Source organism: Gavialis gangeticus, unplaced genomic scaffold (assembly GCF_001723915.1).
Source record: "Gavialis gangeticus isolate Ggan-Ray unplaced genomic scaffold, GavGan_comp1, whole genome shotgun sequence".
In the NCBI taxonomy this organism is placed as follows: Eukaryota; Metazoa; Chordata; order Crocodylia; family Gavialidae; genus Gavialis; species Gavialis gangeticus.
Window position 1 is genome coordinate 68,689,615 of NW_017728992.1, and position 24,973 is coordinate 68,714,587.

The 24,973-nt window shown below is 42.0% G+C and overlaps 1 protein-coding gene across 2 annotated transcripts in view; it reads right to left on the reverse strand.

Moving 5' to 3' along the window:
• Positions 1 to 24,973, reverse strand: part of ATP9B (ATPase phospholipid transporting 9B (putative)) — a 447,238-nt gene that overhangs the window by 359,662 nt on the left and 62,603 nt on the right. For both annotated transcript variants that reach the window (XM_019524099.1, XM_019524092.1), the window contains exon 2: positions 13,767 to 13,940. In XM_019524099.1, the coding sequence (XP_019379644.1) occupies positions 13,767 to 13,940 (174 nt within the window). The remainder of the gene's footprint in view (positions 1 to 13,766; positions 13,941 to 24,973) is intronic.

The following is a 24,973-nucleotide window of genomic DNA, read 5'->3' on the forward strand; positions in this document are numbered from 1 at the left end:
CTTGGAGTCATTGCTGACTTCAGGATGGACACGAGCCGCCACTGCGAGGAAGCGGTCAGTAAGGCTAACCGCACCTTATCGTGCATCTACAAATGCATCACAAACAGGTCCAGGGAAGTGATCCTTCCCCTCTATGCAGCACTGGTCAGGCCACAGTTGGAGTACTGTGTTCAGTTCTGGGTGCCGCACTTCAAGAGGGATGTGGCTGAACTTGAGAGGGTCCAGAGGAGGGCCACTTGTATGGTCAGAGGGCAGCAGGCCAGGCCCTATGAAGATACACTAAAGGGCCTGAATCTATTCAGCCTCCACAGGAGAAGACTGAGGGGATCTGGTGGCCATCTATAAACTCACCAGGGGGGACCAGCGGAAAAATACGTGAAGCTCTGTTCCCCCAGGCACCACCTGGGATAACAAGGAATAACAGCCACAAATTGATTGAGAGTAGGTTCAGGCTTGATATCAAGAGGCATTACTTTACGGTTAGGGCTGGTAGGCTCTGGAATGGGCTCCCAAGGGAGGTGGTACTCTCCCCTACCTTGGGGGTCTTCAAGAGGAGGTTGGCTAGATATCTGGCTGGGGTATTAAGATATCAGCACTCATCCCTGCCCAGGGCAGGAGGTCAGACTTAATGATCTGTTCAGGTCCCTTTCAACCCTAGAAACTATGAAACTAAGATGGCATTGGTGAAAGGCACTCATAGCCACTGCCACTACCTGAAAATGCACATACACTAAAATGTACACTGTAGCAGAGAATCCAGGAGCATCCCCCAGCCCCTTGACTGGCAAACTTGAGTGGCAACAGGAACCTGAACCTCAAAGAGAGATGCCCCAATCACCCGCAGGTCAAAGAGTCAGCCCACCACCTCCATCACCTCTGTCCTATTTGGATTCAGCTTGACTTGGTTTACTTGCGTACAACCCCCAAAATGCAGCCTGGCATTGGGAAAAGATTAGAAATTACAAGGCCCAGGTCACCTGAAAAAAGAGGTATAGCTGGGTTTCATCAGCATACTGATGCCCCCTCACTCAAAAGCTTCATGTGATCTCATTCAGCAGCCCCATACAAACATAAATGGGATGACAAGATGCACCTCTGCGGGGAAGCCAAAGGAAAGATGGGTACATACCCCTGACTATCACCTGCTAGGAAAGAGCAAAACCAATTTAGTGTCTCACCACCACCAGGAGGACATGTGAATGCTTTATCAGCACCTCATGATCACCTGTATGAAAGACTGCTGAAAGATCTAGTAAGATCAGCAGGGGACAATGTCTCCTATTGATTTCCAAGCAGATAGTCAACTGAGGTAACTGAGTCTCTATGCTGTATCCAGGGTGAAAACCAGACTGAATAGGGTCCAGAAATTCCAACACATTCTGATGCGACTGTACCTGTCAAGCAACGGCCTGTTCACACTTCCTGCATCACTGGGTGACAACAATTTAGCATAGAAATAATTTAGCATAGAAAAATACAAACCGATGAGTCTGCAGGTCAATACATTACATAGTTCTGATTTCAAAAGTATCTGGCAAGTAAATAAGATGCTAAAAGGATCAATCTAGCAAAAAATGGAAAAAAAAGCTTTGCTCTTAAACAAAGGGAAAAAAAACAAAACAAAAAAGTTCTATTCTCTATTCCAGTGATCTTCAACCTCATTAGACTCAAAACAGTCCTGAGAAAATGCCAGCTGTTGATTTTCATTCTAATTTTGACTGTGGAAAAATAAGAGCAATTTTTCTGTGGCAAGAGCAGAATGTTTTTAACACTGTGGATATTCTTATTAAAAATTCCTGGGTTAATTTTGTGAGTCATGTTTGCATAGCAAACAGTGCTAATGTTGTGTGGTACCCTGTGGAACCCTTGACAGGATCTCATAACATCACAGGGTGCAATGGGACCCTGGTTGAGAATCACTTCTCTGATCTTTCAGTCTCAACTAATATGGAAAGTTGAACCACTGTTCTTTGTATGGTATCCTCTGTGAAAAAGGAAATGAGTATTTCCAAAGGAATCAAGTTAGAATATGGTCCCATATTTTATGATCTAGAACATAGCAAAACAATTTTCAAAAGAACGCTTTAAGGCAATAAATTTGCCCGTGGAAAGACTATCAGGTGCTTCAGTAGGATGCACATAGAAATTCTTAGGGCAAATCTGTACCTCCAGACCATGTTAGGGGGCACTGGAGTGAACCATGCTGCACCTTCTCCATACCTGCTCTCTGTAGAATGCAATTTAAATCTTCATAGTGCTGTGCTAGGCATGCTTCAGTAAGTTCTACCTCCTTTATTGCTGCAAACCCCCAAATAATCTTCAGGCTTACCTTTACTTACTGGCCATAAAAGCACCCTGTATTGTGTAAGATATGTTTTTTAACTTAACCTATGCAAGAACAAATGAGATGGCACAATATACCCTCAGACATTAAGGACCTTTTCCTGCTCTTACTATTTGCTTCAGACTGAAGCACCTTAAATTAGTCCCTTTGAGCAACTGAGAAATGTAGCTCTTTGAAACTAATTGCATTATATGATATGAAAGAGAATAGCTATGCACAGCTACGATTATGACCATCAGCAAGGTAAACTCTGAAAAGTACAGATTCAGGAATGAAGCTTGCAAGTGGGAAACAATTGTGATACTTTAGATAACAGAGATTGACTGACACACAGATAAGCACACGTTAAGCCCCAAGATGCAAGAAAATCTCAGATGATAGAAATAATTACGGATTTGGGAAATTCAACTTGAAATGTTTCTGGCACATAAATGAGTTTTTACTACTTTCGGACTCTGAAGTCAGTCAATTCTTGTGCAATTTATAACCACATCAGGAATCCCTGTTAGTTCTTGAGTGGCCTTTAAGATGTCTATCTTCTCAATGTAAGCCCTCACCAGTTTTGCAGTACATGAATTGAGACTCCTATGCCTGTTAAAGACTATCATATATTTGAAGAAATTCATCACGTTTGTCAGAATGTGACAGCCAAAACATGACAAACATAACATGTCAAAATCCATATTAAGTTCTAAAATCAATAATTTACAAAAACTGAAATACATTTGTGCACTAAACCTTATTATAATCTTCATAAGAAACTTTGAAGCAAAACATTTTCAGCATATATTAAAAACACAAACACATTTTTTCTTTAGGGGTTAGCTATAAAATGTGTCAACTGACTAAAATTTGACTAATACATTTAAGAAAATAAAAACATGAAAAACAAACATGCCATAACTACTCTGAACAGAAATAGAATGAGCATGCTAAAGGTGAATCCATGAAATACCCTTTTATTAAACACAGTTAAAAAAATAATAACATTACTTTATAATTTTAGAAGTGATTAGTGCAGCTTTAAAAAAAAAACAGCAGCAATTGTTTGATATTAAAGTGTTCCTACTATTTCACATACAAAATGTAGTTCTCCTAGTCAAAAGCTAAACTAAAAATCATACCCAGCTCTACAAGCGAGTTTTCCCTTTTTTGTTACTTTCATCCTAAAAGCTTAACTGTCAGCAGCTTTCTCAAAACAGCATTTTCATCAAAATGGAAAGATAACATAAAAGCTCCGTATTGTCTGCAAGGGTCAGCTATTCCTTATTAGGTTTTAAGTAGCAGAAACTACTTCTGCAAAGAAAACATACTGTAATTATTGTACTCAACAGGTAGCTTCAGTAATCAGGCCAAAAGCAACACAGTAGCCATGTCATTCTTAAAAGATCAGCATTTTCCCATGCTTCTGCATAACAAATGCATTGCAGATTAATTGAAAGTGTACAGGCCATCTTAGAGCCCAAATTAATCCGAGCATTTGATATCCCCTTCACTTCATATGGAAATGCCATTCAATGGCACCATTTTCATAGGGACAAAGTGTTTTTTGATAACAAGTGGAATGTAAATCTCATGAGAAAGAAATCAATCCAGCCAAAAGAACTCCAGTGTATTGATCTATGTGCATTATAATTTCACAAGCTTGAAGAGAATTTGTAAGTTAAGGGGAAAATGAGTACAGCCACAAAACAGCTGCTATATCACAATTTTTAAAGTAGTATTATGAAAAGTGATAAGCCATTTCTCTAATAGAAGGGTAATGTTAGCCACAGTATAGCTAACAGGAAAATGCATAAAAATAATAATAATGGGGGGGAGGGAAATAACAAAAAATATAAATTAAAAAATAATTAAAAAAAAACAAAAAAAACCCATCAGTGTGCTACAAGTGGGAGTCAAAAAAAATTTAAACAGAGATACTGTTTACATACATATTCTGTTATGGTCAGAGTACTTGGCAATATCTATACTGTACTTAAAGGTTGTTCCAAGGGTTTTCATTCCACCTGGCTTTTTCAATCAATTTTTAGCTTTGTTAAAACCTTCCACATTCATTTTCAAGCTGAGAATTGTTTCTTTTCAGCCTTAAAAAACAAAGTAACAAAAAAGCAACAAAATCACATTTGAAAACATAAAAACCTTTGAAATGCATAAAAAGCACAATACCGCACACCAAGGATTCAAAAAGTAAGACTAAGACCAACAAACTGAGGCTGGGTCCCAAAATTACAAGATTGTTAAAAAGATCAGTAATGTTTTTTGGTTGGTCTCGTGACTAATGTCCTCTACTGACCCTCAGTTTGAGACTTACAGGATTACCAATTCTTGCATACTGATAGAAAGCAAAGGAATTTGGGTCCCTTTTGCAGTTCTCCCTAGACAACTTAAATGAGGTCAGGGCCCTGGCATGCTAGGCTTCAAAACAGACACACAATGAGATCATCCCAGCACATGTCCCAGGCATCCCCATATACTTTGCACTTAATTGTAAAGCTTTGAAGAGTTCCCAATTAAGTGCAAAGTATTTGGGGAGTCTAACACAGAGACATGACACTTAACCTCATCTTAGAGGAGTTGGCACACTTTTTTTTTTGTTTTTTTTTAATAGAAACAATTTGCTATATCTGCGAAGTTGAGCTAGTTTCACATTGTGCCTCTCATAAACACAAGCTTTATACCTTTGAAAACGAGGCTTACTTTCTGTGAAAAAAATCTGAGTTTGGATCCTTATGGAGCTTAAATAGGCAGGGTCTTCCACTCTGTGGGGACATAATCAACCATTTATTGCTCTGCACATAAACTGCATTTCAAGACCGCCATACCCACTTCTTAAAAAGGACTGATCCCAGAAGCCAAATAAAACAGTATAACTAACCCCACTGTAAGCGGTCAGTGCAAGCAGCGCTGTGCAGCAGCCCATCCATCCTTGTGTCTGGCAGCATACTGGGTATAGTGTACTCATTGGCAACTGCTGCAGCACTTCAAACATTAGAAGCCCATTCTAAGGAGCCTCCAAAACATTCACTTGATGAAGTAACAAAGCATTCCTGAATTAGGGTTGCTGAAAATAAAAAGTGCTGTTATCCAGCTTCTCGAATACTAAAGATGAACCAATGGTTCCTTACTCAGCCTTCTGAGGATAATCTCCTACTTGGATCAAAAGGTAAGAGCTCCTCAGGCCTAATACCATGGATACTCCACGCCACGACTAGGGACGGACATTCAAAGAGCTGGAGCCTGAAATGATTCAATCCTTGCAGGTTAATCTAACCTGTGTAGATTGAACTGATTTGCACGTGAATAGACATTCCCTTTTGATTCTAGAAATGCAGGCACATGCCTGCAGTGGCTCAGGCTTGAAGCTGAGTGGGGGAGTGGGGAAGGAGAGGGGCAGGGGCTAGAGCCAACCCTCTCTTCCCTTCAGGCTGGAGGGAAACTGAACTGAGAGGGGCGCAGCTAGGCTCCAGCAGGCTGAATGTGACTGGGGAGGGGTTTAAACCCCCATCCTGGCCTGCAGGGACCCCAGCTGGCGCCAGCCTATTTTTATTCCCCTGCTCATGGCTCAGCATGGCTCCGATCCCCCAGAGCCCCCTCCCAGCCAGCAGGTGATCCCGATCCCACTGTGCCTTCTCAGCCACTGGGGCAGCCCAGGAGCAAAGACCCAATTAGGGGAAGAAGGGGCTCAGGAGCAAAGTTCCATGAAGGAAAGAATATGGAACCCTCTCTACCCACTGGAGAGCAACACCCGGGACGGCCCCAGGCCCCACAGTGGCACATATGGCGCTGGCTCAGCCTCAAGCCCTATCACCCGTGTCCCCTGGGCCACCAGGCACTGAACTGGGCGTGCTCTGCTCACTATTCCCCTGACAAGCAATGGTGCAGCATGGCAGGGTGCTGGGGGACTCTGATTTAACTTGAACCAGGACAGGGTCTGGGACAGAAGTTCCATAAACCGGCTTGATCCAAATCAGTTGAGTCTGATACTAAAACATGAAACCTGGTTGAATGTAGATCTTAAACTGGTTTCTGCCATTTTGAAACTGGTTTATGTGTACTGAGTTTTTGTTCTGTTACAGGTTTAACTCAGTTTCTGATCATTTAAATGGGTTTGTGTGCAAGTTCTGTCCTTAGCCCAAGCAACTATCACACACTGGCCTGCAGATGACCCACATGGAGTTCAATTCTCCTGTCCATCTTGCTTGGATCTCTTACCATGGTCGCAATCTGCAAGGTGCTCTTATATATCCACCACCTGTCACAATCAAATCAGTACTAGCCCCCTTGCCAACAAAAGGTTATTTTCCCCAGCCCAGATAAAATGGAAACTGGAGCTAACTAACTGCCAGCCTACTGACTAACCAGATTCCTGCTCAAAGGCAGCCTCTGGCTCCCTCTAGGGCATGGGTCTTACCCTTTTTCTTTTGTTTCACTAACAAAATGAAAATAGTTGATAGGCACTATTATGGAAATTTTCATTCAATGTGAACAAGATTCTACTGGCTTTACACATAAATACATTTCACTGAGTGGAATTTGTTTGAGAGGCTCAGTTGAGGGAGGGAGCTAAGTAAAATGCACAGGACTGCAGAAACAGCATTTCCTTCCTCTTCTAATGTGCTACACAGAAAAGCTGCATTGAGATCAGACGGTATCTTCTATCAGGGATGATTTGGACCAGAAAAAAAGTATTTCTTGCTCCAAAAGAAGATTTACTTGAGTCAGGGAATCCCTTGCAGAATACACAGTCAAAAACTAGCTTAGATCATTTATCTTTTCAATGCACAGCTGTCCACCTTATACATTTAGCACTATTTCTAAAAGACAGCTGAAAATAGATAAAACACAATTTTAAATGTTAAACTGAATTAAATCAAAACCAAAATGTCTTCAAAGTAAGTGCCCTCTCCAAAAGCAGAGCTTTTTAAACCCCACATATGTTGCTACTCATGCTGTTAAAGAAAATTAATGTTTTATAGTGTTTCCTCATTCTCCCGCTACTCACAGAAATGGATAAACTATTTTCACTTAACATTTAAGGATTGTCCTTTAAAGAGACCAAAGCTGTACATTTTCAACACCAAGACAAATGTCATGTAAGCCTATATGCAACTAAAAATAATGTATTGGAATGTGTGCTGCTACACAAGTACAGTGCAAATGGTAATTATTCATCACGGTTCAAAAGAGCCCTCAGAAGTCAGTATGCTTATGGGCTCCAAACCTATATATGCCAGGGCTATCCAACTGGTGGCTACAAGCTATATGCAGCCCCTGGGTTCCCATCTGCCTCCAGCTGCAGCAGCAGCCAGGGTTTTGGGGCCTCCCCTCTCTCCCTCAGTTTTTGCTGTCTGATCCAGCCCCAGAGAGGAATCTGCAGTGCCAGGTGAGTCAGCAGTCGGAAGCACCTGCGCAATATGGTGCCATGGGAGAGCCTGAAGGGAGCTGCAGGTGAGGTGGGGTGCTACTCCACATGGGGAGCAATGGATGGGGCGCCTGGCCCTGTATGCATGGTGCAGCAGAGTGGAGGAACACCTGCACACTCACTCACCCTCACCCACAGTGAAGTGCAGTGGGAGAGCATCTGCCCACATGCATGCATGGCATGCAGCTTAGGGACCTGTAAGCCCTCATTCACGCAGCCCCCACTGGTGTGCCAGGGGTATGCAGTCCCCAGCTAAGAAGTTGGACAACTCTACTATATACCATTACAGGCATGCACTCCTTCACACATACATGTTTTGTGAATTAAACAGGACTCCATGAGCGCATAAGGGCTGTTAAAATCACCTAGTATACAAGAGCCTTGAACCTACAAATAATTTATAATTACAAATTTGAAGAGAACTTTTGAACTATATTGTTTCTTTATTTCTATGGCATACTTTCTTAGACTTCTTAGAAACCATGTTCAAATAATCCAAGTGCTGTTGATGTCACGTGGACAATATCCCAAAAATCTAATTGCACTATACCTGTATTTTATATATGTATGCATGTTCATGAACACACACACACTCCCTTTCTTTCTCTCATGCATGTGTGCGTGCATGCATATATAATATATATAGTATGACATATCTCTTTTCTGTATAGCTATGTATGATATACATCCTCTCTTTGTTCATTAACTTTTTTTAGGACAGTACTAATTTCACTACTACCCATATTAATAATCCTGTAGGTTTTGCATTGTTAATCACTGCAAAAGTAATGATGTTAAAAGTACATGAGCAAATGATTAATGTGCTTCTGCCAAGAATTTAACAGCAAAAAACATAAAAATTATTTCAAATGAAGAACATATGAATGCAACTCACTGTACATCAACCAAAGGATAGAATTAAGGTAATTTTGTAAATGCTGTGGCGTTTAGGCCTACAGGGGGTACTGGATGATCCTACAATTGTGAGAACAGCCTTTCTAAAAACAGCATGTCTTTCTGTGGTCATATCCTGAAATTTTCTCCTAAAAAAGGAAGTTCAACCTCACTCCCACTGAAGTCAGTGGAAAACCTTCCACTGACTTCATACAGTTCCAGGATCAGATTATTATTATTATTAAAAAAATATTCAAGTATTGCCCAATAGTGGCACCTAGCAGCAAGCAACAGACTTAAGTAGTAAATGATATTTGTGCCCTTTTATTCAAATCCTACAACAGCTTTAGTTGGGGGGGGAAAAAAAAAAACTTTTAAAACCTGACAGGGGCAGGCCTAGTGAGAGGGAAATGCAGGTACAAGAAATTCCATTCAGATTTGACTGAGCACCCATTTCCCATCTGTAGTTTGTGCTGTACAGCTCAATTCTGGCAGTGTGCCAAAAAGCTCAAACAGTCTATCCTTGGGCTAGAAATCCTTACAGCAAAAAGATTTCACAAAGCTGCTACTAATGTAATTACAGAGAGACCTGATTAGTGCATAAGTGTTACCATAATACAAATAAATAAGTAATAACCAGGAGGCTCTTAGCTGCCAACCAAATGATTTAGCTTGCATAGTTTTTATTAAACCAGTGCTTTATACTCCAGAAGCACTGGCAATACAAACTAGTTCTCCAGTATAGTAGACCAATCTGTTTTGCCACAGTGCCAAAGACCCAATGAGACCTTAAATGAAAGATACTCATGCACAGATAAATACTCTGTGGTTAGCATAAAAGGAGTTAACGTGAGAGCCCTCTACTACTGCCAGTTAAAACAGCTAGGCCTATAAAATCTGTACTGCAAAAGCTGAAATGTTCAAACACTGATGATATACAATTAAGGGTTATTATACCTGCACATGTATACATTTAAAATTTTTCCTTATAAACCCAGGATCCTGCATATTAGAAGTCTACATTAAAAAGTTCAACTTCATAATCTGAATGCTCAGAAGCTAAGAAATGCCAGAAACAAAATGATCCCACATGAATGCTCCATAAACTCACATTTGTGATTTTTTTTATTTATTTCTTTATGTATTTTTTACAGAAATGCACAGTATTTGAACAAAATAATATGAATATTTAGCCTGCAGGTCATAACATTGCTCGTGGGTTACAATAAGTTATATTTATGCGGGCATATATTTCCTGCTTTGACCTAAATTTCACTGAGTGACCAAACTCTACATTTTTATGAAATCATTATTCTGTAAAAGAGGTACAACCCTCTCTTACCCTCATATAGGGAGAAAAATGCAAACCTTTCCTTCTTGTTCCAGACAGGAAATTATAGATAGGGATAAACACACAGAAAACTCATTTTACCTTTAAGCAACTGGAGGAAGATGATACTTGAAATTTACTAAAGGCCAGTATGAATCATTAGCAGTTTTTAAAACTAGAAAGCATATGATAATCTAGCCTGACCTCCAACAAAATACAGGTCACAGTATTTTATCAACTGATTCCTACAAGTGATGAACTACAGCATCTCTTTTAAAAAGGCATCCAAATTTGACTGACGAACTACAAGACATTAAGACAACACCACATTCTGCGCAAGTTAGTCCAGTTATTAAATCACCATCACTGTTAAAAATCTTTTGTTTTAACTCTGAATTTGTCTAGCTTCATATATCCAGCCATTGGATCCTATTTTGCCTGTCTGTTAAAAGAGCATGAGCTTTGTTAGGCTCAGCAGAAGACAGGTTTTCCAGAACTTAAAGCATTTAAGCTGTAAGTAGATATCATTCTTGTCCCAAAAGAGAGCATGTTGTCTCCTGATCCCACAGACATACAAGACCACTCTCCTGCTTCAAAACTGCCAAAGCAGGTGAGATAAAATGTGCTATAACTTTTTCCTTGGATATTATGGTGTGTACCTGTAAAGTTATCCTGGGTCATTTGCAAACAAGCTGTCCAGGAAGTGTACTCTGGCAGGCCAGCTATTGGAAGGGCAATAACGCAACCTGGAAGGGCTACTTGTATAAATGACTGTGTTGCTTCAGTTTTGATCCGAATTAACTTACCCAGGACACTCAGGACCAGGTCAAATGCAACATCTCTTTACAGACTTCTTTTATCTTTTTCTGAACCATTTCCAACCTATCAATATCCTTTTCCAAGCATTAACATGGGAGCTGAACAATATTTCAGTGATGTTCTCGTTAATGTCTTGCACAGTGGTAACATACCTCAAATTCTAGTGAAGTGTATCCTACTTACATGAATACTGGATAACAGCATAACTCACTTCACTGCATAATATATTACTAGTCCCAATTTGCCGCCTATTGTTTACCTTATAGCCAACTCCAGTTATCTGCAATTGGATAAATAAGTGCAGAGTATCTTTCACCATGTACTACTTTAACTTCATTGTGCTCTGGTTCAGAAATTAGCAAATCTACAGTCCTTGAAACTGATGGACCCGACCCGTGTCAGCCTGGGGAAATGGGCAGCGCACAGCTACACTGAGCCACCTGTCCCCTCTACAGCTTTCCCTTGCTCTATCAGTGGCAAGGCTAAGTGCTTGTGACTTCCAACTCTTGGCAAAACAGTAGCAGAGTGCCAGGCACAAGCTCCAGCCTGAAGCAGCAAAATGTTCTACTCTAGTTAACTTGCCTATTTTCTATCTATGGGGACTTTTTATCATCCTTAAATTTTCCCTGAGGCTGAGGAGGGGCGCGTGCACCCAAAAGCTTGCAGAAAAAGATACTTTTTTTGCGATTTCTTAGTTGGTCTAATAAAAAGTATCATCTCTGAACCAAGAGTTCTAGAGTTTTGCATTTCTAGTAAATGTAACTATATCTGTCTACTCTGTAACTAAGTGTACCCCACTATACCAGAAAGAGTAAAGGGAAAGCAGCTCTCAAAAGGCTACCATTAGAAAACTGGAAAATAACAGGAGCTAGACAGTTTCATGGCAGTTCTCCCCTTTTTCAAAATTCTAATCATTAGCCCCCAAAGTGGGTATTGCAACCCTCGAAAATGAGGGGACCATGTCAGTTTCAGGAGTGTGGATACTGACATGCCGGCAATGACATGACAGTGCTGTGTACTTATTAAGCATTGATTACATTACACTGAGATAAATGCATAGCCTTTTTTCAGTCCTGAGGCTGTATTTCAGCAGAGCACACAATGTACAGAATACTCTACTTAGAACTCTTTCATTTGCTCCCAACCAATGTTACACATTGAGTGCTCGTGTTTATTTGGTTTTCCAGTCCTCAGATAAGCCAAAACTATCCAAAATTCTTTATCCAGTAAGTGTACCAGTTTTTCCTCCATTTTATGCCCTGCAGTGATTTGGTATAATGGTAATTTTTTTAATCAATTTTTTTCTAATACCAAGTGTTACATCAGTGAAAATATACTTACCACTCACTTTGCAATCTCATCAGTACTAAGTTTGCCTAAGGCTAGCTTTCCAGAAAACCAAGCTGACCAACATTAGATATGGCACAATTATGCGATTCCTTAATGTCTGTACCCTGTACTAGCACCAGCACCATGGTTTTGCCCACAACCACATGTAAGACTAACCAGTCTTTGAATACACAAGTTGTCATGCTAACCATTTTTTTTTAAATGACATAATAGCTTTTCTCCAGTTTTCTGCAATCTCCCCCATTTTTTGTGATTTGTATAATATCAGTATCAAAAGCTAAGGGTTTTGGCTCTCCTTAAGACTTTTAGGCACATTTACCCAGCCGATTTAAAAATCAGTTTTATATACAAGATCCAAGAACATTTAAGCTAAAAAATCCCAGTACCCTACCACCTGAGAAATCAGATTTATCACTTGGGTGTGGCTGAGGCAGCCCCTCCATTCTTACCTTTTTCTACTACCTCTAAAATAATATATTTAATTCCTCAGATGGTAGGGAAGAGAAGACATACTATTATTTCAACTCTGCAGTTATTCCCTAATAGTAAAGGCAATGAACTGGTCAACAAAGCAATACATGAAAACAAAACTAGATTAAATAGTTATTTAATAGCATGCTCTCCTCCTGTTCTTTCCCCTCTGAAATACACAGTAACTAAACAAGCTGAATTTCAATGCATGTAAAATAAAATCAGGTCAAGTACATAAGGAAAGACATTTGCATGATGAATCTGATGGTTTATTATATTTAGAATATTAAATAATGTTGCCTTAAGGAAGATATCATTACCCACAACTTTAATAAAAAAAAAAGTAAATCCTTAGTAGAAAAAAAGGTAACAACTCCCAAATGAATACACTAGTAATTGTCTAATGGGTCTCTGCTAAAATTAAGCACAAAATAGTTCAGCACAAGAGGTTTATAAATGTGAGCAGAGTTACAAGAGCCAATTCTAACTTTTATTCACTGCAGACCCATCAGTTATGTGTATTTTTTAACCTTTAAAGTTGAAATGTTAACTTATCACCAGTTAATGAATTTGCTTTTTCCTTTCACCAACATCCATCAAAATCTAGGTATTGCCTCTGTTATTGAACTGGAATTACCATTTTCAGAGCTACCAGTGAAAGTATCATCACTTTCTTCTCTGGCTGAATAAACTGGAAGCAAGAGCCAGAACTGAGTATTGCCAATTATGGATTTCAGCCAGTAAATTTGGGAGTTAATATGTTTCAAGAGAAACCACTGCTTGTCTTTATTGCCCCCCACTGGCAGGCTGATTTATGCAAAAGGATAATGCTCATTTGAATGTTATAATACAGGGCTGTCCAAGTGGCAGCCCACGAGGGGTTAATGCGTGCTCTCCCCCTCCCACCTAGGCTCTCACCTGGCCTTTATTTCCCCACACTGCTCTGGCTGCAATAGCAGCTGAAGTCTTCAGGCTCCTTCCTCTAACTGCTGTTTCTTACCCTTGCCTTAGGGGCAGAGCAGCACAGGGAGCCAAGACAATAGAGGCATTTATATCAGAGTAAAAACAGAACTTTATATTTAAACATGGTATAATTTGGTCCAAGAGATAAAAAGCAATGGCATGCAACAAACCTGGTGCAAAGGAATTTCCATCCACCACAGATAAACCATTCTAAGCCTCTCTTTCTCTGAGAAACTCTGGCTCTTGGTAAAGTATGATAATCACTTTCATCATTTTCAAATCCTTCTTCTGACATCATTAATGGCATTTCATCCAAATGGGAGGACTCATCTTCCACTTGGTACCTGGTATAGTTGAATAAAAGCAAATGACATAATAGTACAAGAAGTGTATTGATAGTATAACAAGGTGATGAGTTTCAGATTTCACAAGGAATTCCATATTAGAAAATGGTTTCAATATAAAACACATGATGTATTTCTGTTGCAAACACACAAACAACTTGACTCATTTCAGTCTGAGCAAAGACAGATAATACAACCTTCATATTTAGAGTGGCACATTGTGTAGTCTGCAAGTAGCTACTGAACCTGTATTCCAGGGGTGGCCAACCTTCAGCACAGGGACCACAAGGCGGCATGGGCAGCCACTGCATGTTGCACATGGCAGACAGGGAAGGGTGACAAGCAGCATAATGGCAAATAAGGCATGAAAAAAAGCAAAACAGCAAATTGGGCAGCGAACATAGGAAAGGAAGCAGAAAGAAGAGCAGCAGTTCAGACAGGGAACAGAAAACAGAGAAGCAGCACAGGCAGAAAAAGAGGATCAGAGTGGCACTTGGGGCAGATGTAGGGATAAAGTGCTGCACATGCCAAAAAGCTTGACCCCAACTGTTCTATTCCTCATTTGATAAAGCAACAAGTATGTTTGAAGCTCCAAACTACACTTCATCTTAGGCAAAAGGCTATATCCAACTTCACCCTTTCAAAGGCCCATTCAAAAATTCTCTAGACTATGCATTTTTAATGTTCAGCAAAATTATGCAAAATTCCAAGGCAAATAGTGAAGTCACATGTCTGTATGAAGAGCAAGCCACACACATCTATCTGTAAGGCTATAAGATAGGACTTCATTAGCCACTTTCCAGCTAAACACATACCATTCTACTATCTCAAGTTCTTTAAGCACTTGTGCTGACCTCCAACTTATTCCTTTACTATCACCTTTTAAGTCTTAAAGCATTTAATGGAAAAGTAAGTTTATTACAACTCTTGTAAAGCAACAGTCAGCAAGTTACAAAAAAACACCCCTCTGCAACCTACCAAAAGCACGCTAGGAAAGCCATTCTAGTCACCGCTAGAAATGTTCAACATTTCAAAATATTAAAAGCATAACGCCGATGCCTAACCCTGACATTGATATCAAAAAGGTTTGTGCAATTTAAAAGGAAACCTGATAAAATAGTAAGTAAAAATTCTCTCTTCAATTTCCTTTGGCTAAAAAAACCCAGAGTGGCTAACAAATCCCAAATTTCAACAGATAACTCAAAATCTTTGCTGACTAATCTAATCCCTTTTCTCAAGGTTGGTTTTACAAATTAGGTATTCAAAGATAATGTTTTTAAGTACATTGATAAGTAATTCTAACCAAGAGTATTATCAACCTCTAACATACATGTTGGGAAGAACACAGTATAAAAGGCAAAAATACTATGAACGTAATGTGCAGCAGAGATTGGATGCAGGAATGTTTACCATGAAAAAAGTAGGATGGTATAATCAATTGAAACATTTGAAGAAGAACCAACAAGAACTACGTTTTCAAAAATACAATTTGATACTTTACTTGGATTTCTTTGACAAAAATAGTCATGCAATGGAGCAGCCTCACAATATAGCACTCAGACACATAATTTTGACACTACACCACACAGTAATCCCTAACCATATGCTAGGGAGTGTTTTTCTGCACCTGCTTTGAAGCATTTGTCACTAGTTACTGTCAAAGGACCAGTTACTTGACTTGACTTACCACTGGTCTGAACCTGATGTTAATTCCTAAGTGGTAATAAAAAGGATGCGTGTGTGAAGTCAGATTAATTTTAGTACCTTAAACTTAATCTATCTGAAATAATGCAGAACACTAGCCCTGCTCAGGGAATATGTTGATATCATATTTCAAACTGGCAACTTTCCCTATTTCTGTTGCATCAAGTTTCTCAGAAATGTATGCTTTCATAACATTCATATAAGCTGTATGCACATGTTGTTCCTCAAATTTTATGAAAACACTGGAAGAAAAAAAAAAAAAGCTTTCTAAGAGAAGGGTGGAACAGCTCAAAAGACTTTTAAAAAAGGTATAAAAACATGTAAAATATTGGTTTTTTTAAAGAAAGATTTTTTTCTCCAATTCAGATTGTTTAAAGAACCCAATTTCATCTCTGAAAAACAGACGTAATACTTTTAACAAAATCACGATATACAACTGCCATCTTACTGGAGACAAATTCAACAGATATTTTTTCTCCCAAGAGTTGCATCTAACTTTTGTTGGCTTAAAAATACAATTGCTAACTAATGAAATATACTATCAATAATCTATGGATGTATTCTTTTTTAAGTAGTTACTTAAAAAATAATATATATTCTCTTCTTATGTTACAAAGATTTAGAATTTTAATAAATTTGGATTATCTTCTACTTACTCTATTTTGGAATGTTAAAATAAATTATATAGTAATATAACTAGCTTATGAAAGTATGAAACTGTCCATTTAAGCTCTGGGGTTCAGTAAAATAACTAATTATACTTAAACTACTCAATTTACATTTCATAGCTTTATAATCCCTCTTGTTTAAACTTTACAACTATTACATTATCAAGAAGATTTTCTTTTATTACAGAATTTCTCTTTTACAATGTATTTGTTCTACCATTATATCATCCAGATAAATCATAATTATTTATTTGGTTACATTATCATAGTATCGATAGCAACACGTCACAATCTCCAAAAATACTTTTTTGTCCATATAGAGTAAAAAAGAAGGAAAAGTCAACTTGTGAAGAGAATACAGTATATCTTATTCAGAATGAGAATTGTTTTATGTATGAAGAAACATCAAAGAAAACAGTGTTAGAATCTTCCTTGAAAGAATAATTTAAATTTAAACACAGGAGTATTCTGGGAAACAATCCAATTTTGAGGTGGAGGAAGAAAGCTTTTTAATTGTTTATTACAAAAAATATTAAAAACAAAAAAGGTAAAAGTGCAACAATGAATAGCCCTCCCAAATGCTAAGCATGAAACACTTGTCAGCAACAAAAATACAAGGTCAAAGATTGAAACCCGCTCCCTGACCACCTTCATTGGGTGACACATTTAGGACTAGCTGTCCATCTTCCACCTTACAGAGTGCTGCCTCGATGGTCCAATGCAACACAAACTGATCCACATTTTATTGTAAGATCAAATGTACAACTAAAATGTGATGCCTGCCTGGACCAAGAAGCAGCAAAGTTGGAGGCTATCATTGGAAACAACCCCTGCGAGCCAGTTACTGTGATTTTTTAGGGTCACCATCTTGGCCTGGTCCAGCAGGAAACTGACCACGCAGATCACGCTCCTTTCAGCTCCTTGATATGGGATAGAGAAAATGTACACAGTCTCAGAGAAGTGCAAGTCCAAGTGCCAAAGAGGGCTCCAAGACAGCAAAGAGTAGCTGCAGCTGAGGGTAGCCCAAGAAGGCATGGACAAGAGTCTCCATCACCTCCTCCTTGCAGGAAGGATAGACCACCAATGCTGCCAAGTCTAGGTGGTAGATAAAGGTGTGCATGGCCAGGGACCCATGCAGCAGCTACCAATGGAAGTCACCAATTCTCTTGGCAATGCATAGCTTGTATGGGATGTGCCAGGCTGGGTGGGATTACTTTAGTGTTGCTGCCACTAGGCACTGCCTGTAAGTCATGTCAAGGCAGGCAACAAGGATATGGCACACTTTGACTGTCCATATGTACAGCATCTTCCCAGACAGGATCTCAAAGCAGATCCCACTACTGTTCTCCCTGGACACAGAGAGGAACAGCAGGGTATCAGGCCTGTTACTCATTGATGTCCATAACTGAAGAAATAGGCAGTGCTGAAAGATAAAGTGTTTGTGGGGAGGGAGGGAGGTTGTCTACTTAGCCACCATTGGGGAGGACTCGTCATGTGCGGAGGTGGTCCACCATGGCAAGCAAGTGCATCTGTGGGGAGGGCAAATTTCATTTCAGGCAAGTGGCACGAAGCAAAGCAGACAGAGTGCAGGTCTGGCCGGTCAGCCAGGGCTTTCTCTGACAGCCAGGTAGACTTTATGCTTTTAAGCTTATGGTGTACAGCTGGACAAGAGAAGTGATGAGGCTTGCAGGGGCTCAGCTTGGTGCTTCCTCTATAAGGATGAAAGTATTTTTAAATGTTTATTATACAAATATAGGGGTGGCCCACCCAGGGGGTGAGCATGAAACACTTGTCAGCAACAGAAAACCCCGTATCTCCAGAGACTGAAAACCTCTCACCCATACCCCTCTTAGGGTTACACATGTAGGACCAGCTGTCTTCCACCTTGCAGAGCACCCACTTGATGGCCCAGTGCAACACAAACTGGTCGATGTTTTGTTGCAAGATGGAGAGAGAGAGAGAGAGAGCGCGCAAGACATGCACAGCTAAAACTCAAAACTACTACTGTAAACATGATAACATTTAGAGAATGAATGGATGTCTTAATCATAATCATTTTATGAAAGTTTCATACCATCATATTGTAAATATTTTCCTCAATCACTTTCTATCTAGTTTTGCACTTAAAATTAGGCAGCTTCACTGAGTACTGAAGATAATGAATATAAGCATCATCATGTTTAGTAACCTTGACTTCAAAATGCAGCCTCTGAACTGGCAAGCAATTTATTCTATTGCAAAAGCAATTTTCCTATTGTGTTGGAAAATTTTACTTCAGTATTTAAAAACAATAAGATAATGAATAATGGATTTTTCATAGCCAAGATGAGGACAAAAATCTATTTCTTTGTTACCTAGCCATCTCGCATACTTAATTGCCTGAAGTGCTGATTTTCCTTGAGTGACAAACCAATTAAGTATAATCCTAGAAACTTTTATTAAAATAGGGGAGCACTGAAAGCAACATGAACAAAGAAACAAGAATGGAAGACATCAAAACTCACAGCACGGGTGCTACTAAATCAGGTATGAAGACAAGTATCTTGACAAAAATATGGCTTCCTAAGGAAAAAGAACATTAATATTAAACAACTCTCAACAAAACCTAAACTACTGTAAGGAATATTATTTAAATAGATTTAAGTAAAAGGAAACCGAGTACAATACTTTTAAATTAACTTTTGATATAAACATCTGCTGTGAAAATTATACCTCTGTTTCTTTGCATCACCTGTATCTATATCATTCCAAATTTGATGGCTTTTACTGCGTTTTTAGCAAATCTCTAGCTTTTACTTAGTAACATTTCACTGTTGAAATCTTGTCTACATAATAAAATTCCACAGACCTGTTATTCATGTAACAATTTCACAGAATTATATTAAGAAAATGTAGGGGCTGTATGTGCTGCAATCATCAAAATGACTACAGTGTAATGTAGAGGTACACAATCTGGCTTCTCACTTAGCTAACTTGGATACCAACAGCAGTCAATCTGTGGCAGCACAGAGCCCATGCTGAGCTTCATACTGTCACAGGTCAACTACTACTTGAGGTATAGCAGCACAGCTCCTTGCCCAGGGCAACTGCGCAGCACTCAAGGCATTGTGGCAATGGCTGCTTTTGTGCTCCCAACAAAGGTGGTGGCCAGGGCTGTCCTGGTCATCCTCACTCAGTTACACTACTGCTGTGATTGGTAGCCAAGCTAACCAGTTTAAAGCTAGCTTGGGTATGTCAAGTTACTATAACCCCAGTCATAAATTTCATATATTTCTAAGGTCAGAAGGGACCTATTAGATCAAGTCCGACCCCCTGATTTGGGCAGAAAAGAGCTCTGGGGTCAAGTAACCCCAGACAGGTATTTGTCTAATCTCCTTGTGAACACTTCTGTGACTATGAGCTAGATCAGCGGTTTTCAACGTTTTTAAATAAGTATACCCCTGGCAGACCCTTTTTTAGTAAGTGTACCAGGGTGGGGTTGGCAAGCACCCAGACAATGAGCTGGGGGGGGGGGAGATGAGGGGGTAGCGAGCAGCCAGACAGTGGGGGCATGGGGCAACGGTATGGGGTGGTGGCACTCCATCCCCACCTGCCCCCACATACCCCCTGGGACTTTTCAAAGTACCCCCAGGAGTATGTGTACCCCCAGTTGATAGCCCCTGAGCTAGATCAGTGATGCTCAAGCTCCATCCCACAGGGCTATGTCACCCAGTCCACGGGTATCCCCACAGCTCTGGTGTAACCAAGAGCCTAGGACTCTCTGGTCCTTTAAGGCAGCGTTTCCCAACCAGTGTGCACACTGCTGTGCCATCAGACATGAACAGGTGTGCCACAGAATTTTGGAAAAGTCTATCTGCCTGTTCATAATACTCTTGGAGGGCACGGTGTGGCTCCGGCCATTGCTGCACACCACCTCCCCTGTTCCGCGGAGTGGCGGCAATGCAGGGTGGTGGGTGGCTGCGGCAGCCATATTATCTGTTAGGGGCAAGGGGAGGGGGCAGTGTGCTGCAATTTTTTTTTATTTTTTTTTAATGTAAGCATGCCATGGGATGGAAAAGGCTGGGAAATGCTGCTTTAAGGGATAAGCAGCCCAGCAAGGGAGCACTGCAGGGCAGGCAAGGCGCAGCAGCTGCAGGGTGCTGGGGCAACAAGGCAACTGGATTGATCAGCAGGCACCTGCAAGCAGCCCAAGCAGTCTGCTGACCGGAAAGGGGCAGCACCCTGGGAGGATTTTAGCCTGAGGCTTTGGCTAGCAGGCTGGATGAAAATCAAACATTAAACAACACCAAAAAAACCAAAACCCTATACAGTTTTCATTTAAGATATGTTAGAACTCAAAAATATCATCATGGAATAGAGATTCTAACTTCTAATTACCATGGTATACAGGTTGATGCAGTGTATAATGATGATCAGGTGACACATCACCTGGACACAGGAGCTGAGCTGGATATCATATTTTTGAACTTCAAGAAAGCCTTTAACCTTGTGTCCCATGATGTCCTTATAGAAAAATTGAGGAACCACAGCCTCAAGAATTTCACAGTCCGAAGGCTGGCTCTGTGGATGGACCCAGAGAGTGATAGTTCATGGATCCAAATCAGCATGGTGCATGGTGACCAGTAGCGTCCTCCAGGGCTCCATTCTCAGACCTGTACTCTTCAATGCATTTATAAATAATCTGGAGTCTGGTGTCAGAAGCAGACTGGCTAAATTTGCTGATGACACCAACTATGGGGAAGTGCAGTCACTCTAAAGGACAGGCTAGCAATCCAAGTCAACCTCAACAGGCTTGCATCAAAATCTGATGACATTCAACACTGAGAAATGCAAGGTTCTCCACTTAGTGAGAAAAGCCCCACAGCACACTTACAGGCTCGGCAGTGCTACACTCACTAGCACCACAACCAAAAGAGACTTGGGGTCATGACTGACCACAAGATGAACATGAGCCACCAATGCGATGCCACAGCCGGCAAAGCAAACCAAACTCTGGCTTGCATCTACCGATGCATCTCAAGCAAGACCCAGGAAGTCATCCTCCCACTTTACTCAGCCTTGGTGAGACCACAGCTGGAATACTGTGTCCAGTTCTGGGCTCTGCAATTCAGAAAGGATGTGAAGAAGCTTGAGAGAGTCCAGAAGAGAGCCACACAAATGATTCAAGGACAAGAGAGCAGGCCTTATGAAGAGAAGCTAAGAGACATGAGACTGTTCAACCTAGAAAAGTATAGGCTCATGGGTGACTTGGTCACAATCTAAGTACATAAGGGGTGTGTACCAGGAACTGAGAGAACAACTGTTCACCAGGGCACACCATGGGAAGACAAGGTCCAATGGTCACAAACTCCTGGAAGACTGTTTTAGGCTGGACATAAGGAAAAAATTCTTTACTGTCCGAGTCCCCAGAGCCCGAGATAGACTCCCACCAGGGGTGGTGCAAGCACCTACTCTGGATCATTTGACCCCCACTGACTTCCTGCCCTTTGGGCAGGGGGCTGGACCCAATGATCTTGTGTGAACCCTTCTAGCCCTAGTGTCTATGAAATCTATTAGTCGACCCCCATTTTTCTGATCCAAAAAGTTATGTCAAATTTTACACCGGATCCACGGAAATCTTAACTTTTTGGATCAGAAATATTGGGTTGACTTGTACTGGCCCCTGCATGCCCTCACTGTGGGCCAGGCTCCTGGGGGGCGGACACATGCTGCAGTGCCACTTGCAGGGGATGGGGCTAGGCTCGGCTGGTACAGCACAGACAGTGCTGCTCACAAGGATGGGGCTACACTAGCCAAGCACGAAGCCCAACTCTGGCCCCAGCCCCTGACAGCAGCACAGCCTGGGCCATGCCAAACAAGCAAGTGCCAGGCCCAGCCCCATCCCTGCAAGTAGCACCAGACTTGGTGCTCAGCTAGCGCAACCCCATCCCTTGCGAGTGCACTATGAAGGTGCTGCTCACTCAGGCACTGAGCCAGGTCCTGTCCCCTGTAAGCTACACTGCTGCCTGGGCCATAGCAGCCAAGAGTTGAATCTGACACCACTCGCAGGATATGGGGTTCGTGTGGCCCAGGCAGTGCTGCTCACAGGCAATAGGCTCAGCACCCAGCCAAGCAGCATCTCCATAAGTGTGCTCGCAGGGGATAGGGCCTTGCCAGCTGAGTACCAAGCCTGGCGCCTGGTGTCTCCATAGTGACAGCAAGGCTCGCAGGCCTTGATATGGTGTATAAGTTGAGGCTGAATTTTAAGAGTTAAAAATTGTGCTTCAAAACTCGACTTATACACTGTAAAATAAAGTATATACACTAAGCGAGACAATATATTCATGTAACCTTTTTAGAAAAAAATTATGAATAGGTCACAACAAGCCATGGACTATATTAAGGGACCAACCTTAGTCCCACCCCTAACCCCTGACCTTTGCCACTACAAGTCCCTCCCCTTGCCCCCTGGAAATTATTCTTTTTGGGAAGGGGGGTTGCCATTTTAGAACCAGAAAAAAAAACAACAAATCATACATTAAAAGTCAAACACCTACTATAACACACTTTAATTGTATTACAAAAAAAAATTTTTGTTGCGATTTGTGTTTGCATACTGTATATGGAGGTGATTGCATAATAACTCAAAAATAAGTTCTTAGACTTGTATATTGTGGGGGGGGAGGAAGCTGGGGGGTGGGTGTGTGTGTGTGTATGGTGGGGGTGTGCATTGTGGGGGGGGGTGGGGGGGTGTGGCTGTGCATGTGGGGAACATAGGGTATACTGGCAGGCTATGAATGTGGGGGTTGTGGGGGCAGGGTGTGGGTGTATGATGTTTTTGGGGTGTGAGACAGTGGGGGGAGGTGTGGGAACTCCCCCACACTTCCCCCTCAAAAGCACACCAGCAGGCATCACCACTCTGGGTGCTTGGGCCCAGCAGCACGTGGCTCCGGGCAGCACTACATATGGCAGCAAGGGGTGCAGTCCCCACTGAGCCATCTCTATCACTGGTACTCCCTGCCACACACACACAGGTCCCACACTCATGCAGCATGAAAGGGAAACCCCAGACACTGGAGTTGGCTGCCATCCCCTCCCCCTGCCACAGGTCCAGGGGCAGGGAAAGCAGCTGGCTCCAGTGTATAGGGCTTCCCTCCCTTGCCATGCGAGTGCAGGGGCTCCACGTGTGCAGCAGGGAGCGTCAGCAATAAAGACTGCTTGGCAGGAGCTGCACCCCTCACCGCAATGTGCAGTACTGGCTGGAGCCATGCATCTCCAGGCACCAGCAGCTGTGCTGAGCACAAGCACCCCAAGCACCCGTGCCTGCTGTTGCTGCTGCCACCACCTGCTGGAGCTGTACACCATGGGGAGAGTGTGGGGGAGGATCCCCACACTCCCCCCCACACCCACAAGCTACTAACCTGTGGTCCGCACTGCTACCACACCCCCGGGTACAGGCTCCATGCTGCTGCCAGCCCCAGCCCCATGCTCCATGTTTCTGCCCAGCTGTAGCTCCACCTCTTCCCCCACCACTTCCCTACCTGCTGCTGAGAGCAAGCAGGATGACAGGGAAGCCGAGCAGGTCCCTAGTGGCTGCAGCAGTGGCAGCAGCATCCTCTCCTGGAACCTGCCTGCTGGCCAGGCTGGGCCCTTATGCTCTTGAGGATGGGAGCAAGGCACAATAGGGTATGTTGGGGGCATGTATATACATGGCACCTCACTCCTACCCTCATGGGTGGAAGGGCTGGGTGGGGTACAATTTGTTGGTGGGTGCTGTGGGCCAGATGAAAGTGCCTGGTGGGCTGGATTTGGCCCCTATTTTGCCTGCCCCTGCTCAACATTATGTTTTCAAATAGGGTATTGTCTAGAACAGAAATGTCAAAGAAAGCCAGCACTATCGCATGACCAGTGTTGCCAATGTTTCTCAGACTTGTCCTATGAGGCACCCAAGGCCAAGACAGGCCTGTGCTGGATTTTTGACCAAACTGGATCAGGCTCGCAGAGCAACCCTGTATGCTGGATATAGCAAGCAGGACCAGTCTGGCATAGGCATCATGTGAAACATGCACCTCAGACCACACGCAACACATGGGGCCAGGGCCAGTACATGCAACATATGGTGCACAGGGCTAGAGCTACTGCATATGGTACACATGCTGGACTGGCTCTATGTGCTGCCTCTGGTGCGCAGGGCCAGACTGCGGGCCTGATCTAGTCCAGAGATTGACCCCACACCCCTCATCCAGCCTGTGAGGTTGAATGAACTTGATACCCCTGGTCCAAAGATTTAAGCTAGCCAATGCCATGGGCACTTCACAAGCACACAGCAAAAGACAGTCTTTGCCCTAGTAAGAGTGCAGACATAAGTAAATTTTAGTCCAACAATCCAACTGCATGCAGGCCAAAAAATCAGCCTTCATAGAGAAGAAAAGGAAAGATGAAATCCATAAATTGTTGAGGGAGCTAGCAGGGCCTTTGCAGGGCCTTTGGCATGGCTTTATGAGCACTCATGGTGCTCAGGCCAGATGCCAGATGATTGGAAGGTAGTCAACATGGTCCCCATCTCTAAAAAAGGGGAAGGACCTGGGCAACTATAGGCCCATCAGTCTTACCTCAATCCTAGGGAAACTCTTTGAGAAGATCATCAAGGAGCACATCTGTGATGGGCCATCTTCAGGGATG